Consider the following 15,354-nt stretch of genomic DNA (forward strand, 5'->3'; position numbering starts at 1 on the left):
TATATTTTAGATGTTCCTTTGTTCAAAAATATCCAATTGATGCTAAATTTTATATCTAAATTCTATCCATCTATGACATTTAATTATTAGAATTTTTTTTTAATTATTAGAAATTTAAATTTAACTTAAATGGACCAGTCATTTCATTATTAGGTTTTTAAACTCCTGGTTACCATTAGAGTTTTGCACTTTGTTTTACAAAATCAAATTATTGAAAATTTATTCAATTTTGTAAATCCACGTGTCCCTGTGCAAAAATATATACCTGAAACTACACCGGAGCATAACTGATTTAGTTACAACGGAACAGAATTGTAGAAATTGATAAGTGTTCAATCTAGGACAAAGCCAAGATAATACCCTCCTCCGTCATCACGAACTACAACTTCTCAGTTTACTTCTTCATAAATGATCGTGAAATCGACCGTATAAAACTACTGAGGTGGCAAATTTCACCAGAAATAAATATATTCCTCAAGTCTTAAGCTGCAAAAGCAATATCATAAATAATTTTAACACGCAAAATTCAACAAAAATCTGTCTCAAAACTTTTTGAGAATCTAATTAAACAAGAGCATGGCCAAAATCACATAAGTTTGACTGATTTCTCAAAGATTATTTAAACAAAAAACAAAAAGAAAACATTCAAAGTAAATTCATAAAAATTTAGAGAAGCATCTTTGTTTCAACTTGGGCATTCTCCATTGCTTCAATGCTGCTGTCCACAGCTTTCAGTTCTTAGGCTCAGGTTTCTAAGAAGCTGCTTCTTCAGTCAAAAGGCTGCAAAGAAATACCGCAGACCATTCTTGTTGGCACAGGCTAAAGACTTATGGTCTAAGAATTTATTTGCATGATCAAACACCAAAAAGTTAAATTATAATTTGGGGCCTAACGCTACATAGAGAACTCCACGGTGATAGAAACATTTAGCGGCTTCACTTTCTTTATACGTCATTCTGTCGAATTTTCTCAAATACTGAATTTTCTGCACAAACTTGGAGAAAATGATGTCTTTTATTATACAAAGGCGACGTAGGTTTAAGTAAATCTTGTACTGAAGAAGGTTGTTCAATCTATTTGAAGTTGACAAAGTTCAAATACAAACTAGTTAAAGAAACTCAACTCTCAGTTTCAGGGTATCTAGTGGGGAAACTGTTTGCTAGTAGCTGATGAAAGTTGATTGCTTTCACAAGGACCAGCAAAACTTGCAGTTTCATCAATAAACTCAGAGAAAGATCAATTCGGATTCACAAACCATGGAAAAAGTCAAAATTAATTAATAATGGTTAACCTTAAGTGTGCATACTAAGAAAATAGAAGATCCTAATACAAGAAAAGAAAGGATAAGACAACATGCAAATGATGAAGTTCATACTACATTTACACTGCCAATACAACCAATGAATTTGAAAGAGTAGCTTGTTTAGTCAGATTTGAACATTGTAAAGAAATTAGCAGTAAAATACAAAGATTTTTATGAAATAATCCCAAAATAATGGAAATTGATTTTACTGCCATCAATATTTAAATAGACTAAAACAATATAGATGTATCAAAGATAATTATTTGATGCACATGCTAAACACCACAAATGCAGTATGCTGTCATGCTTACTCTCAAGGTATAACCCAAAAACACGCTCCACCAATCTCATGTTAAGATAGTGCCTCTTAGGCCACACTCTATTTGCCCAAAATGTATGTTCAAAAAATTGAAATGAATCAAAATTGAAGAGAACAAGAGGGCTTTGATTATTTTGTTTTTGCATGCATCCATTCTGCAGAGGCATTGCATTGGTTTAAATAGAGAGAAATGTTATTGTTGGCTGGCCATCCCAATGTTAACTTGGTTCTCAGGTTTCATTTTAGTTACATGGTAAGTTATTAATTCAGATCAAAACTTTCTAACGAGCCAAACTAAGGGTAAGTTATCCTGCAGCACTCCACCAGGCGGATGTTAGGATGCAGCCTCTTAGATCACTATTCTTTCATTTTCCCAAAAGAATAAATTAGAAAAAATTTATAAGAAATAAAGAATAGAATTGCATTGCATTGCTTTAAATAGAGAACTTTAAATAGAGAACAATATTGATGTTGAATAGTAATCCAAGGTCAAATTTGTCCTTAAATTTTTCATCAAGTCTGTTTAACTGCATTCTCCAGTGAATGGCATGCTACAAATTTCTAATCAAAGCTTTTAAAAGAGACTAGAAAACTGCTTTTAAAACAAGGAGATGCTCAAATTTAAGCATTATGTGATATGTTGACACTGTTCTTTCAGTACTTTTACCTATTCTTAAGAAATAACATTTGCAATAAAACAAAAGAGATGGACTTGGACAGCCCATGGAAGCACAAGTTTGCTCAGATAACCTACACAATAACAACCTTCATCCAAGACAAGGTGAGGTGAGACTAACAAAATCATTAAGATAAGAATTAGGATCCAATTTTCTTCACTTTCTCCATTTAAATAGTTTTGCATGTATGTTGTCTAACAGAATTATACAGAAACTTTACGATACTTGTCAATGAGTAAAAAATTGATGTCTGAAGCTTATGACACACCCTAAAGTTTACCTTGGAAAGGAGACAAAGCAATGACTGTGCATGGTTGCGAAAAATTGAGTCGCCAATTAGTGCCAAACATTTGTTTTGCATACCACCCAGAAATTTCTTGGCACTGAATGGAGGAACATCACACCCATGTGGCTTCCATCTCCAGAATAGATATCCTGTATCTGGACGCCCATTCATCATGCAATTCTGAGGAGATTCAATAAACCTGCAGCTTTGATTGGTATATGTTGGTTCAGTAGGATCTGGGATCCATTCTCCAGTAAAGAGATCACACTTATCTGCATCAAGCATGGTGAATCTTCTAGTCAATTATAGCTTACTAAATTTTCAAAGATTGCATTAATATAATGGGAAAAGAAAAAGAAACTACAAAAACAGTGGCTATTAATTAGAACACTATACAAATAAACAATATTTCAATATTCAGATTCCATTTCGCAGTCGAATTGTTCTACTCATTCTCTATCAACTATATCAAAACATTCGTATCCAGAGTTGATCCAACATCCATATCCAGTTAATTTCACTTCTTCACCAGAAGTCTAATTAATAAGATTCACCTAATAAGCTCAATCACTAGTTGTTAGCAAATCAAACTTAGCTGATCAGTAGGTAAAAGTAAGATTTATCTCTCTTGTTAATTTAGGAACACTACCTTTTGACATCTGGTCTTCTGTGACTGCTTCTGAAACTGGAATTGAAGCATTGTCTGTTGAAGATGGTACTGAAAATATACAGTAATATCAAACAACATAAGAAGAGGGGGAAAAACAGTTGGACCAAATAAAAAGTCATCCATAATAGAATACCATTGCCGATAAGTTAAGTTTTTGTGGGTGAAGTTTCACAGACAATTTTCAGATGAACAAAGCTATAATTTGAATAAACGAGCCTATATTCTCAGGAGAGGACTATGCTCTTGTAGAATTTATTTGTGTGTGTGTGGGTGGGGGTGGTGGGGGGGGGGGGGGGGGGGGGGGGGGGGGGGGGGGGGGGGGGTGGGGGGCTTATGAATTCCATTTAGTAGTTGATGCTGATGTGCTGATGATAAAGTACAATACAAGAAGCTATCAAATGATTATTCTCAGTAAAGTGAAATGTGATCATTTATGAACAAATGTTCTTGAAGATCTTTGTCTTCCCTCTCCTAAACATTAATCCAATCTATAAATAAGAACCCCACCAATGTAATTCAACAAACTAAACCGAATTCAGGATAATATAAATGTGTCATTATCACGAAAACCAAAATTAAAGATCTTGGTTCTCAAATTTTCTGATCAAGACAGGTAAAACTAAAAGATCTGAAAAAAAAAATGATAAGACTGACAATGATTAAAGTTCAGACCTTTCCACCGTAAAATACACTTTTTATTCACAATGAAAATCCAGAACCCAAACCACCAGACTAGGCTTTAACAGTCACTGCTCGATGAGGCGCGGACAAACACCTCCTTAATTTAGGCGAAATCCAACCCTAGCCGAACAGATCTCTGCAACAGAAAATCCCTCACCTTTATACGCCTCCTCGGAAACCCCCTCCGTCGAGTCTGATCTCTCCGCTACGGATTCGGAGGGCAACTCGCTCGCCGGGCTGAACACGGGGGAACCGGAGAAGAGGAGACGGAAGGAGAGGCCAACAAGAAGCGCCAGGCCCAGGAATTTGACCAAAAATTGCTTGCTCTTCCGCTGCAGCTGCTGCCACTGCCCCCAATCCGACCCCATAACAGAGCGATGCGGCGACGTGAGCTCCCAGAGCGCCGCTCAGCGAGACTCACGAAGAAATAGCTAGTAATTAATAAGCAACTGACTCATGAGAACAATTATGCGCAAAATACTACAATCTATTAAGTAAAAAAACAGCAATGCGGATGCCGATGTGGCACTTTTTGAATTTGGCTGGGGAATTGCGAACTTATGCGGCGGTCCTATAATTATTTTTTAACTCATAATATCCGTAGCAGAACGCAAATACTTTATGTAATAATTCATAATCAATTTTTTTTACCAAAATATAAATTTTAAAATATAAAAATAATAGGGCCCCCAAGCTGTAAAACCTATTTAATAATCGACCGCCTGGGATGAAGGCAGCAACTCCCAACCAAAAGCTAGGAGCAACCAAAACGTTACCTGATCCCATCTCACAAAAAAAAAAAAAAAAAAAGTAAAACTGGGTGCATTTTGAAAAAGTAAACTTTCGAGGGGCATATGAAAAACTAACCAACTATCGATTTATTAATCAGAGTCTGTCTGTGGCCAAACTAATAAAGATTAAAGTGGAGACTGTTTGTCGCCGACTGTGTTTAGTCAAGAAATTCAAAAAATAATTTTTAGAATAACGAAAAAACTAGCAAGAACTTCTCCGAGATTTGCGCCTTTATTTCCGACATCGAACCACAAATAAAATTTATTCCCTGAAAAAAGAAAATTGTGGGGTTGATGATAATCGGTAAGGAGAGTTGATTGGTGGTAACACGAATTCAGGTTGGTTGAATCATCCTATGCGCGAGAAAAAAAAAAAAATCACAATCAGTCTCATGGACTCAATCTTTGAGGGTAGTTGATTCGGTCTCACGGAAGTTTCCTACTGACCACTAAGGTAAATCGGGAAGTCAAGCCAATCCAAATGCTTAGCATCCTTTGATTGCGTTCTCCATTTGAAAGAAAATCAGGATAAATCGGGAAGCGCATACGGTGGTCAATCCAGATACCCAGTATCCTTTGATTGCGTTCTCCATTTGGAAGAAAATTCTTATAAATACATCGTAGCTGGGGATCAAACTGCGGTCCCTAGATCACAATCTGAATGTCCTACCGTTGAACCATTGCTCCCGGGACGACATCCTCTGCGCGAGAAAGAAAAAGAAACATGTTGCACGTCCCATCGCATGTGGCATCGATTTAAAATGGTGGCGTTTGTTGCGACTTTCACTTGGGAATATATTTTGTCTGAATTTATAGGTAGAGATGATATTTTATTTTTTTTTTATTTTTGAAGGATCGAATATTTCAATCGTTTGTTCATTGTGCCATAAATGCTGAAGCGTTGTATGGCCCAATATGATACATTTAGTGGGCTGAATTTGTTATTTTGGGCCCAATCTACAAAGGAAAGGCCCGTTGTGTGTTTTCTTTGCAAAAACACTTCGACGGTCGCTTCCTCTCCTGCTTGCCGAAGCTTTCGGTCCGCGCTAGGGTTGCCATGGGAGACAATGACGAGATTCCGGTCGTGCCTCCTCCGGGCTTCCCCTTGTCCTTGAACTCCATGAGCATTCCTCAGCTGGTCGAGTTCCTCCGGTCGTCCTTCCACAAGGTGGACTTCCAGAAGGTGGAGAGCGCTCTGATGTCGAGGGAGGCGTCGCTGAAGGCCGAAGTGGAGAAGAGATTCTCGGAGGAGTTGGCTGCGAAGGAGGCCGAAAAGATCGAGCTCGGCTTGCTGATTGAGGTTCTTGAGCAGGATTTGGGGGTTTTGAGGAACATGGTAACTGAACTGGAGCAGCAACTTAAAAAGAGCGAGGAGAGTTTCCGTGTCGACAGGTCAGATCTCCAGAGGAAGCTGAGGGATAAGGACGCGAGATGCTCCTTGTTAGAGTCGAGGATTCTGGACCTTGAAGAGATTGATAGGCAACATAGGATAGATTTTGAGTACCTCGAGGAGGAAATCCTTGAGTTAAGGGAAACATGTAGAGTTGCGAGAGGAAGGGAGCAGAAATCTCAGGAGAAGATTGCGACTTTGCTCGTGTTGCAGGAGCACGGTAATGTAGATTGCTGGAGGAGGAAGTGCAAGGAGTTGCAGGACACGGTTTCACAGCTGGAGGCTGAGAAGCTGGGTCGGGGAGTAATGAAGAGTAACAAAAGGGAAGAAAAGGGAAAGAGAGAAGCCAACTTACCCACAAAGGATAAGGAAAACCTTAAATCCCTAGGATTAATTGTGATCAGTGACAACGATGAAGAGCGCCGTGCTGAAGATTGTGAAGTGAAAAAACTCAGGGCGGAGAGAACTTTGGACATGAAAAATGACTCCACCTTTTATAAGAACTCGGAAATGGTGCATTCTGATACTAGTAGGCGAGCAGTGGTAGTTCAGGATTCTGATGAAAACCATCCGGATGGTGTTCTGCCAATTCCAACTCCAAAAAGGAAGCGTGTTTCCAGAGTATTTACTAGTGACAGCGAGAAGGATGATGATGCCGATGATATTCCAATAGGAAAACTTTTGTCGAGGCAATCCGAGGAGGGCTATACACCGAAGCGATTAATTTCACTGCGAAAATTAAGCGAAACAGAAAATTCAGCGAAAGGAAAGTTTCCAACCAATCCATCAACTCCTAGTTTTGAGGGTTCAAGTTTAAGAAGCAAGGGTAGAGCAAGGGAGTTTCTTACCAATCCGTCAACGCCTAGTTTCAAGAGCACAAGTTTAAGAAGCAAGCGTAGAGCAAGGGAGTTTCCTACCAATCCATCAACTCCTAGTTTCAATAGTTCAAGTTTAAGAAGCAAGGGTAGAGCAAATAGGAAGCTCGAGTTCTTGGGCAGTAATGATGAAGAGGAAACAAAGATTGACTTGATGAAGGAGCATGATGATGCGAGTTCAAATAGCGAGGGCACGGATTTAGACGGATTCATTGTAAGTGGATCAGAAAGTGCTGAAAGTGAACCTAGTTCAGAAGAATTCTCTTCTGAAATAGAATCAGACAGTGTTATCGACCTTGGTAATATCTTGGCTGAGATAAGTCGGAAAAAACAGACTGAAAGTTGGGAGTACGAGGCAGATATGCTAGCATCATTCGCTAGGGATTCTGAGCTTTGCTTGAAAGCTGTTTGTGCTCTTTATCGGCGGCAGACTTCTGATGAACAATCCGCGAAGGGAACATTTCTTCTGAACAAGCGAGGATTCAACAAGTTTGATGCTCAAAGGTATCGTCAGAGTGGATTTTGATATTTGCTGCTTTTAGCATTCAGGTTCCTTGGTTCTAACGTTCTCTCTATATTTCATCCTGGTATCAAGATTACACTTTATTTGTCGATGTTGAAAGTTGGTTGATTTATACTAAAGTCGTAACCATGATAAGAACTAAGGATCAAAATATGGACTAAAAGATTATAACTCAGTTATTGTAGATGATTGGCACTATTTGTTTGTTCACTGTCCTGCTTATAAACTGGATATCAAAATCATCTTCAATTGAGACATGATGCAATAGTTCTTTTTCCTAAATGTGTTACCTAACACTCAACTGACATAAAAAAATTCACGTACTGGGATTATTGTTTTTGTAATTGATCTTACAATTAGGTCGTATTGGCCTATCAACTGATCTCGATCTTGTTTCAGGGGATCTATGATGGCGGAGTTTCTTACAGATGGCGATCCCTTTGGCCCTCTAAAGAAAACTATCCAGGATTTGGAAAAGTATGATCCAACGGCACTAGATTTCTGCTGCCAAGTCGCTAATCGATACTCGAAGCAGTTATTCACAATTTACCAGAACAAAGAAGATCCCTTGTTTTTGCCATCATAAACCTGTGTGATGGGATTACTAATTCATGCTACTTGGGTTAGTGTTTTGTTTTTTGCTACGTACGCTGCATTGCAAAGTTGCTGTAGGTTCTGTGTGGGAAAGTTTTTGATGCAACTTGTAGATATTACCTGGAGTTAGGTTATGCTCACGACAATATGAATGTCAATGGCTGAAAATATACAATTTTTTATGCTTTTTATCTCTAATATCTTTGACATCAATGTGCAATGTGCAAGCAATGGTTATGTTTTATGTTTGTTGTTCTCTAATATATATATATATATAATGTTTTAAAAGGCAATATTTCTGGCATACTTTTCACTTTATGTTTTTCCAAAATGTTGAGAGAAAAGACAAACTTTTTCTTTGGGTCGAATCTTATGCATAGAATTTTCTTTAGTTACGTAGAACTACCTGGTTAGACCCAGAAGCTTCTAATCGAGATTCTATTATGAATACATCAATCATTTAATTTATTTTTTTAAGAAAAAAAAAAACAGTATGCGGCAATCATTTAGCCATTTAAACTTGAGGAGCTCCTCTTCTGTGTTGGCCATTGTTGTAATGGCACCAAGCCAATTCAGAAATCCATCCTTTTCCCAGCAATTAATGTTCCCTCAGAAAGGCTTGCCCTCTCTGCCATTCCATCATCCACCACCCCCTCTATAAAACCCTTCTTCTTCCTTCCATTTCCTTCGCAAGCAGCAGCAGCAAGCAATGGGTTCACTTGGTCCAGACATGGGCATGGGCATGGGCTTGGGCAACAAGCTTCAGCAGAAGCAATTAGAACAACGCAGCTCAAGCCGCTTCCAGATGCCACTGCACTACCCCCGCTACAGCAGAGCCGACTATGAGACGATGCCGGAGTGGAAGCTCAACTGCCTTCTCCAGGAGTACGGCCTGCCGGCGATAGGCGGCGTCGATGACAAGCGGAAGTTTGCCATGGGCGCTTTCCTCTGGTCTTGATCACTGAAGCCATCTTCATCGATATCTCTATATATATGTCAGATTAGTCCTACGTGCAAAATGAACTCGCCAACACTGTTGTATGTTAATTATATGAGTATGTGTTGTATGCCGTCGCTTGGTGTGGTTATATAGAGAATAGCGTGGTAACATATGAGCTCTGTTGTGCAAGGAGCACGCTTTGAGGTATGTTGTAAAATAGTTTTAATTATGAGAATAATATTGTAGTTTTTTCACTTATTGAAGACAGACTTGAATCTATTCGTGCCTGACTAATGGAACTACAGTGAAAAGAATGGCACACTTCTATAACTCGACAAGAGCAGGCAAATTTATTGATAACTTTGTGATGAACAAGAGATATGAAATCATTACTCTACTATTTTGTTCTTTTGTTCATACAAAATCTGTGGCTTCTGAAAAGAAGGGGAAAAAAGTTACTGACAGTTTTCAGAAATGCAAAACATTCACACTAAGCCTTAATTAAACGAAGATCCTACCAATAATTCCCTAACCTTTGTCAATTTCGTTAGATAATGGGTTTCATAATTTTAATAATAACAAGTTAAAAGAAAAATACATGCATCTAAATGGATTTAGATGTCAATTTCAATATTAATATTATGATACGAGCCTTAATTAAAAATTGGAATGCATGCATACCATTGTCAAGAGCTATTAATCCCTCCCTATCCCATAGCTATTGCAAATTTAGTTAGATGCTTGCTTATTTGGGTGCATTTTTCATTGCAATCTCCTTCACATATATATATCTAGCTTTTCCTTGACTTTTGAGCGTTCTTTAACCATTTTAATCGCAAGAAGACATGTATATATCATTTAGAATTGCGTCCATCTTTTATCTTGTTCATTTATAATTAATTTGCCACTATATCAAACCTTATTTGTAAGAATCTTTCCCATTGTATATGTAATCATAAAGAAGTGATACAGAAGAAATAAACTACAATTCACAAGCTAATTAATTAATTAATATGAGAATAAGGATATATTTCCTCTGAATTATATATAAGTTGCGTTATTAGTTTGTAGGATTACATGTATTTCCTTTTTCTATGAATATTCGTACCTCATTATCAAGTCCCTTCTTTCTTCTCTGAAATCATTATTAATAATCTATTCTTCTGTAAAAAAGATAGAATCCACTACCCAACAATCCCACACGGTCAGTCCTACAATTATCTGTGAAGAGGTAAATCGAGAAACTACAGTAGCAATTGGTAGTGTTATCCTACCTCTACTTCAACTTCCATCGTATTGCTACTGTAGTTTTTCGATTTACCTTTTCACAGTAGGATCGACCATGTAGGGCTGACTGTGTGGGACTGTTGGGTAGTGGATTCTACAGAAGAATAGATTATTAATAATGATTTCAGAGAAGAAAGAAGGGACTTGATAATGAGGTACGAATATTCATAGAAAAAGAGCTAATCTATACATGTAATCCTACAAACTAATAACGCAACTTATATATAATTCAGAGGAAATATAGCCTTATTCTCATATTAATTAATTAATTAGCTTGTGAATTGTACTTAATTTCTTCTGTATCACTTCTTTATGATTACATATACAATGGGAAAGATTCTTACAAATAAGGTTTGATATAGGGACGAATTAATTATAAATGAACAAGATAAAAGATGGACGCAATTCTAAATGATATATACATGTCTTCTTGCGATTAAAATGGTTAAAGAACGCACAAAAGTCAAGGAAAAGCTAGATATATATATATGTGAAGGAGATTGCAATGAAAAATGCAGTCAAATAAGCAAGCATCTAACTAAATTTGCAATAGCTATGGGATAGGGAGGGATTAATAGCTCTTGACAATGGTATGCATGCATTCCAATTTTTAATTTAAGGCTCGTATCATAATATTAATATTGAAATTGACATCTAAATCCATTTATATGCATGCATGTATTTTTCTTTTAAAATGTGTTATTATTAAAATTATGAAACCCATTATCTAACGAAATTGACAAAGGTTAGGGAATTATTGGTAGGATCTTCAGTTTAATTAAGTCTCTGCTTAGTGTGAATGTTTTGCATTTCTGAAAACTGTCAGTAACTTTTTTTCCCTTCTCTTCAGAAGCCACAGATTTTGTATGAACAAAAGAACAAAATAGTAGAGTAATGATTTCATATCTCTTGTTCATCACAAAGTTATCAATACTTTGCCTGCTCTTGTCGAGTTATAGAAGTGTGCCATTCTTTTCACTGTAGTTCCATTAGTCAGGCACGAATAGATTCAAGTCTGTCTTCAATAAGTGAAAAAACTACAATATTATTCTCATAATTAAAACTATTTTACAACATACCTCAAATCGTGCTCCTTGCACAACAGAGCTCATATGTTACCACGCTATTCTCTATATAACCACACCAAGCGACGGCATACAACACATACTCATATAATTAACATACAACAGTGTTGGCGAGTTCATTTTGCACGTAGGACTAATCTGACATATATATAGAGATATCGATGAAGATGGCTTCAGTGATCAAGACCAGAGGAAAGCGCCCATGGCAAACTTCCGCTTGTCATCGACGCCGCCTATCGCCGGCAGGCCGTACTCCTGGAGAAGGCAGTTGAGCTTCCACTCCGGCATCGTCTCATAGTCGGCTCTGCTGTAGCGGGGGTAGTGCAGTGGCATCTGGAAGCGGCTTGAGCTGCGTTGTTCTAATTGCTTCTGCTGAAGCTTGTTGCCCAAGCCCATGCCCATGCCCATGTCTGGACCAAGTGAACCCATTGCTTGCTGCTGCTGCTTGCGAAGGAAATGGAAGGAAGAAGAAGGGTTTTATAGAGGGGGTGGTGGATGATGGAATGCCAGAGAGGGCAAGCCTGATTGAAGGAACATTAATTGCTGGGAAAAGGATGGATTTCTGAATTGGCTTGGTGCCATTACAACAATAGCCAACACAGAAGAGGAGCTCCTCAAGTTTAAATGGCTAAATGATTGCCGCATACTGTTTTTTTTTTCTTAAAAAAAAAAAAAATTAAATGATTGATGTATTCGTAATAGGATCTCGATTAGAAGCTTCTGGGTCTCACCAGGTAGTACTACGTAACTAAAGAAAATTCTATGCATAAGATTCAACCCAAAGAAAAAGTTTGTCTTTTCTCTCAACATTTTGGAAAAACATAAAGTGAAAAGCATGCCAGAAATATTCCCTTTTAAAACATTATATATATATATTAGAGAACAACAAACATAAAACATAACCATTGCTTGCACATTGCACATTGATGTCAAAGATATTAGAGATAAAAAGCATAAAAAATTGTATATTTTCAGCCATTGACATTCATATTGTCGTGAGCATAACCTAACTCCAGGTAATATCTACAAGTTGCATCAAAAACTTTCCCACACAGAACCTACAGCAACTTTGCAATGCAGCGTACGTAGCAAAAAACAAAACACTAGCCCAAGTAGCATGAATTAGTAATCCCATCACACAGGTTTATGATGGCAAAAACAAGGGATCTTCTTTGTTCTGGTAAATTGTGAATAACTGCTTCGAGTATCGATTAGCGACTTGGCAGCAGAAATCTAGTGCCGTTGGATCATACTTTTCCAAATCCTGGATAGTTTTCTTTAGAGGGCCAAGGGATCGCCATCTGTAAGAAACTCCGCCATCATAGATCCCCTGAAACAAGATCGAGATCAGTTGATAGGCCAATACGACCTAATTGTAAGATCAATTACAAAAACAATAATCCCAGTACGTGAATTTTTTTATGTCAGTTGAGTGTTAGGTAACACATTTAGGAAAAAGAACTATTGCATCATGTCTCAATTGAAGATGATTTTGATATCCAGTTTATAAGCAGGACAGTGAACAAACAAATAGTGCCAATCATCTACAATAACTGAGTTATAATCTTTTAGTCCATATTTTGATCCTTAGTTCTTATCATGGTTACGACTTTAGTATAAATCAACCAACTTTCAACATCGACAAATAAAGAAGTGTAATCTTGATACCAGGATGAAATATAGAAAGAACATTATAGAACCAAGGAACCTGAATGCTAAAAGCAGCAAATATCAAAATCCACTCTGACGATACCTTTGAGCATCAAACTTGTTGAATCCTCGCTTGTTCAGAAGAAATGTTCCCTTCGCGGATTGTTCATCAGAAGTCTGCCGCCGATAAAGAGCACAAACAGCTTTCAAGCAAAGCTCAGAATCCCTAGCGAATGATGCTAGCATATCTGCCTCGTACTCCCAACTTTCAGTCTGTTTTTTCCGACTTATCTCAGCCAAGATATTACCAAGGTCGATAACACTGTCTGATTCTATTTCAGAAGAGAATTCTTCTGAACTAGGTTCACTTTCAGCACTTTCTGATCCACTTACAATGAATCCGTCTAAATCCGTGCCCTCGCTATTTGAACTCGCATCATCATGCTCCTTCATCAAGTCAATCTTTGTTTCCTCTTCATCATCACTGCCCAAGAACTCGAGCTTCCTATTTGCTCTACCCTTGCTTCTTAAACTTGAACTATTGAAACTAGGAGTTGATGGATTGGTAGGAAACTCCCTTGCTCTACGCTTGCTTCTTAAACTTGTGCTCTTGAAACTAGGCGTTGACGGATTGGTAAGAAACTCCCTTGCTCTACCCTTGCTTCTTAAACTTGAACCCTCAAAACTAGGAGTTGATGGATTGGTTGGAAACTTTCCTTTCGCTGAATTTTCTGTTTCGCTTAATTTTCGCAGTGAAATTAATCGCTTCGGTGTATAGCCCTCCTCGGATTGCCTCGACAAAAGTTTTCCTATTGGAATATCATCGGCATCATCATCCTTCTCGCTGTCACTAGTAAATACTCTGGAAACACGCTTCCTTTTTGGAGTTGGAATTGGCAGAACACCATCCGGATGGTTTTCATCAGAATCCTGAACTACCACTGCTCGCCTACTAGTATCAGAATGCACCATTTCCGAGTTCTTATAAAAGGTGGAGTCATTTTTCATGTCCAAAGTTCTCTCCGCCCTGAGTTTTTTCACTTCACAATCTTCAGCACGGCGCTCATCATCGTTGTCACTGATCACAATTAATCCTAGGGATTTAGGGTTTTCCTTATCCTTTGTGGGTAAGTTGGCTTCTCTCTTTCCCTTTTCTTCCCTTTTGTTACTCTTCATTACTCCCCGACCCAGCTTCTCAGCCTCCAGCTGTGAAACCGTGTCCTGCAACTCCTTGCACTTCCTCCTCCAGCAATCTACATTACCGTGCTCCTGCAACACGAGCAAAGTCGCAATCTTCTCCTGAGATTTCTGCTCCCTTCCTCTCGCAACTCTACATGTTTCCCTTAACTCAAGGATTTCCTCCTCGAGGTACTCAAAATCTATCCTATGTTGCCTATCAATCTCTTCAAGGTCCAGAATCCTCGACTCTAACAAGGAGCATCTCGCGTCCTTATCCCTCAGCTTCCTCTGGAGATCTGACCTGTCGACACGGAAACTCTCCTCGCTCTTTTTAAGTTGCTGCTCCAGTTCAGTTACCATGTTCCTCAAAACCCCCAAATCCTGCTCAAGAACCTCAATCAGCAAGCCGAGCTCGATCTTTTCGGCCTCCTTCGCAGTCAACTCCTCCGAGAATCTCTTCTCCACTTCGGCCTTCAGCGACGCCTCCCTCGACATCAGAGCGCTCTCCACCTTCTGGAAGTCCACCTTGTGGAAGGACGACCGGAGGAACTCGACCAGCTGAGGAATGCTCATGGAGTTCAAGGACAAGGGGAAGCCCGGAGGAGGCACGACCGGAATCTCGTCATTGTCTCCCATGGCAACCCTAGCGCGGACCGAAAGCTTCGGCAAGCAGGAGAGGAAGCGACCGTCGAAGTGTTTTTGCAAAGAAAACACACAACGGGCCTTTCCTTTGTAGATTGGGCCCAAAATAACAAATTCAGCCCACTAAATGTATCATATTGGGCCATACAACGCTTCAGCATTTATGGCACAATGAACAAACGATTGAAATATTCGATCCTTCAAAAATAAAAAATAAATAAAATATCATCTCTACCTATAAATTCAGACAAAATATATTCCCAAGTGAAAGTCGCAACAAACGCCACCATTTTAAATCGATGCCACATGCGATGGGACGTGCAACATGTTTCTTTTTCTTTCTCGCGCAGATGATGTCGTCCCGGGAGCAATGGTTCAACAGTAGGACATATTATGATATCGCAGTTTGATCTCCAACTACAGTATATTTATAAGAATTTTCTTTCAAATGAAGAACACAAT

At 38.5% G+C, this 15,354-nt stretch overlaps 4 protein-coding genes and 1 pseudogene across 4 annotated transcripts; 2 read left to right on the top strand and 3 right to left on the bottom strand.

Annotated features, from left to right (window-relative positions):
* Positions 1 to 2,468: 2,468 nt before the first annotated feature.
* LOC141837194 (protein trichome birefringence-like 25) lies at positions 2,469 to 4,380 on the bottom strand. Its single transcript, XM_074724638.1, has 3 exons — positions 4,094 to 4,380; positions 3,235 to 3,303; positions 2,469 to 2,857 (listed from the first exon to the last, which is right to left on the bottom strand). The coding sequence occupies exons 1-3, from the start codon at positions 4,302 to 4,304 to the stop codon at positions 2,469 to 2,471; spliced, it is 669 nt and encodes a 222-aa protein (XP_074580739.1). The 5' UTR covers positions 4,305 to 4,380.
* Positions 4,381 to 5,659: 1,279 nt separating this feature from the next.
* LOC141841460 (uncharacterized) lies at positions 5,660 to 8,353 on the top strand. Its single transcript, XM_074729635.1, has 2 exons — positions 5,660 to 7,496; positions 7,915 to 8,353. Exons 1-2 carry the CDS (start codon positions 5,785 to 5,787, stop codon positions 8,099 to 8,101), a joined length of 1,899 nt encoding a protein of 632 aa, XP_074585736.1. The 5' UTR covers positions 5,660 to 5,784; the 3' UTR covers positions 8,102 to 8,353.
* A 458-nt stretch (positions 8,354 to 8,811) lies between these two features.
* LOC141836951 (uncharacterized) lies at positions 8,812 to 9,307 on the top strand. The gene has a single exon (XM_074724436.1). The coding sequence runs from the start codon at positions 8,819 to 8,821 to the stop codon at positions 9,065 to 9,067; it is 249 nt and encodes an 82-aa protein (XP_074580537.1). The 5' UTR covers positions 8,812 to 8,818; the 3' UTR covers positions 9,068 to 9,307.
* Positions 9,308 to 11,389: 2,082 nt separating this feature from the next.
* LOC141836952 (uncharacterized) lies at positions 11,390 to 11,857 on the bottom strand. The gene has a single exon (XM_074724437.1). The coding sequence runs from the start codon at positions 11,848 to 11,850 to the stop codon at positions 11,602 to 11,604; it is 249 nt and encodes an 82-aa protein (XP_074580538.1). The 5' UTR covers positions 11,851 to 11,857; the 3' UTR covers positions 11,390 to 11,601.
* Positions 11,858 to 12,313: 456 nt separating this feature from the next.
* Positions 12,314 to 15,090, bottom strand: LOC141841531 (uncharacterized; annotated as a pseudogene).
* Between the last annotated feature and the right edge of the window lie 264 nt (positions 15,091 to 15,354).

This window comes from Curcuma longa, chromosome 11 (assembly GCF_044706935.1).
Source record: "Curcuma longa cultivar G26 ecotype Majalengka, Jawa Barat chromosome 11, ITB_CL_G26_1.1, whole genome shotgun sequence".
Lineage (NCBI taxonomy): Eukaryota > Viridiplantae > Streptophyta > Magnoliopsida > Zingiberales > Zingiberaceae > Curcuma > Curcuma longa.

Bases quoted from the DNA above. Each gene is read 5' to 3' on its own strand.
- LOC141837194 (XM_074724638.1), bottom strand. From the start codon at position 4,304: ATGGGGTCGGATTGGGGGCAGTGGCAGCAGCTGCAGCGGAAGAGCAAG. The intron at 3,304-4,093 runs GTGAGGGATTTT...GTATATTTTCAG, and splicing joins TTCCGAGGAGGCGTATAAAG to TACCATCTTCAACAGACAAT. The intron at 2,858-3,234 runs GTAGTGTTCCTA...TGCTTGATGCAG, and splicing joins AGAAGACCAGATGTCAAAAG to ATAAGTGTGATCTCTTTACT.
- LOC141841460 (XM_074729635.1), top strand. From the start codon at position 5,785: ATGGGAGACAATGACGAGATTCCGGTCGTGCCTCCTCCGGGCTTCCCC. The intron at 7,497-7,914 runs GTATCGTCAGAG...ATCTTGTTTCAG, and splicing joins AACAAGTTTGATGCTCAAAG to GGGATCTATGATGGCGGAGT.
- LOC141836951 (XM_074724436.1), top strand. From the start codon at position 8,819: ATGGGTTCACTTGGTCCAGACATGGGCATGGGCATGGGCTTGGGCAAC.
- LOC141836952 (XM_074724437.1), bottom strand. From the start codon at position 11,850: ATGGGTTCACTTGGTCCAGACATGGGCATGGGCATGGGCTTGGGCAAC.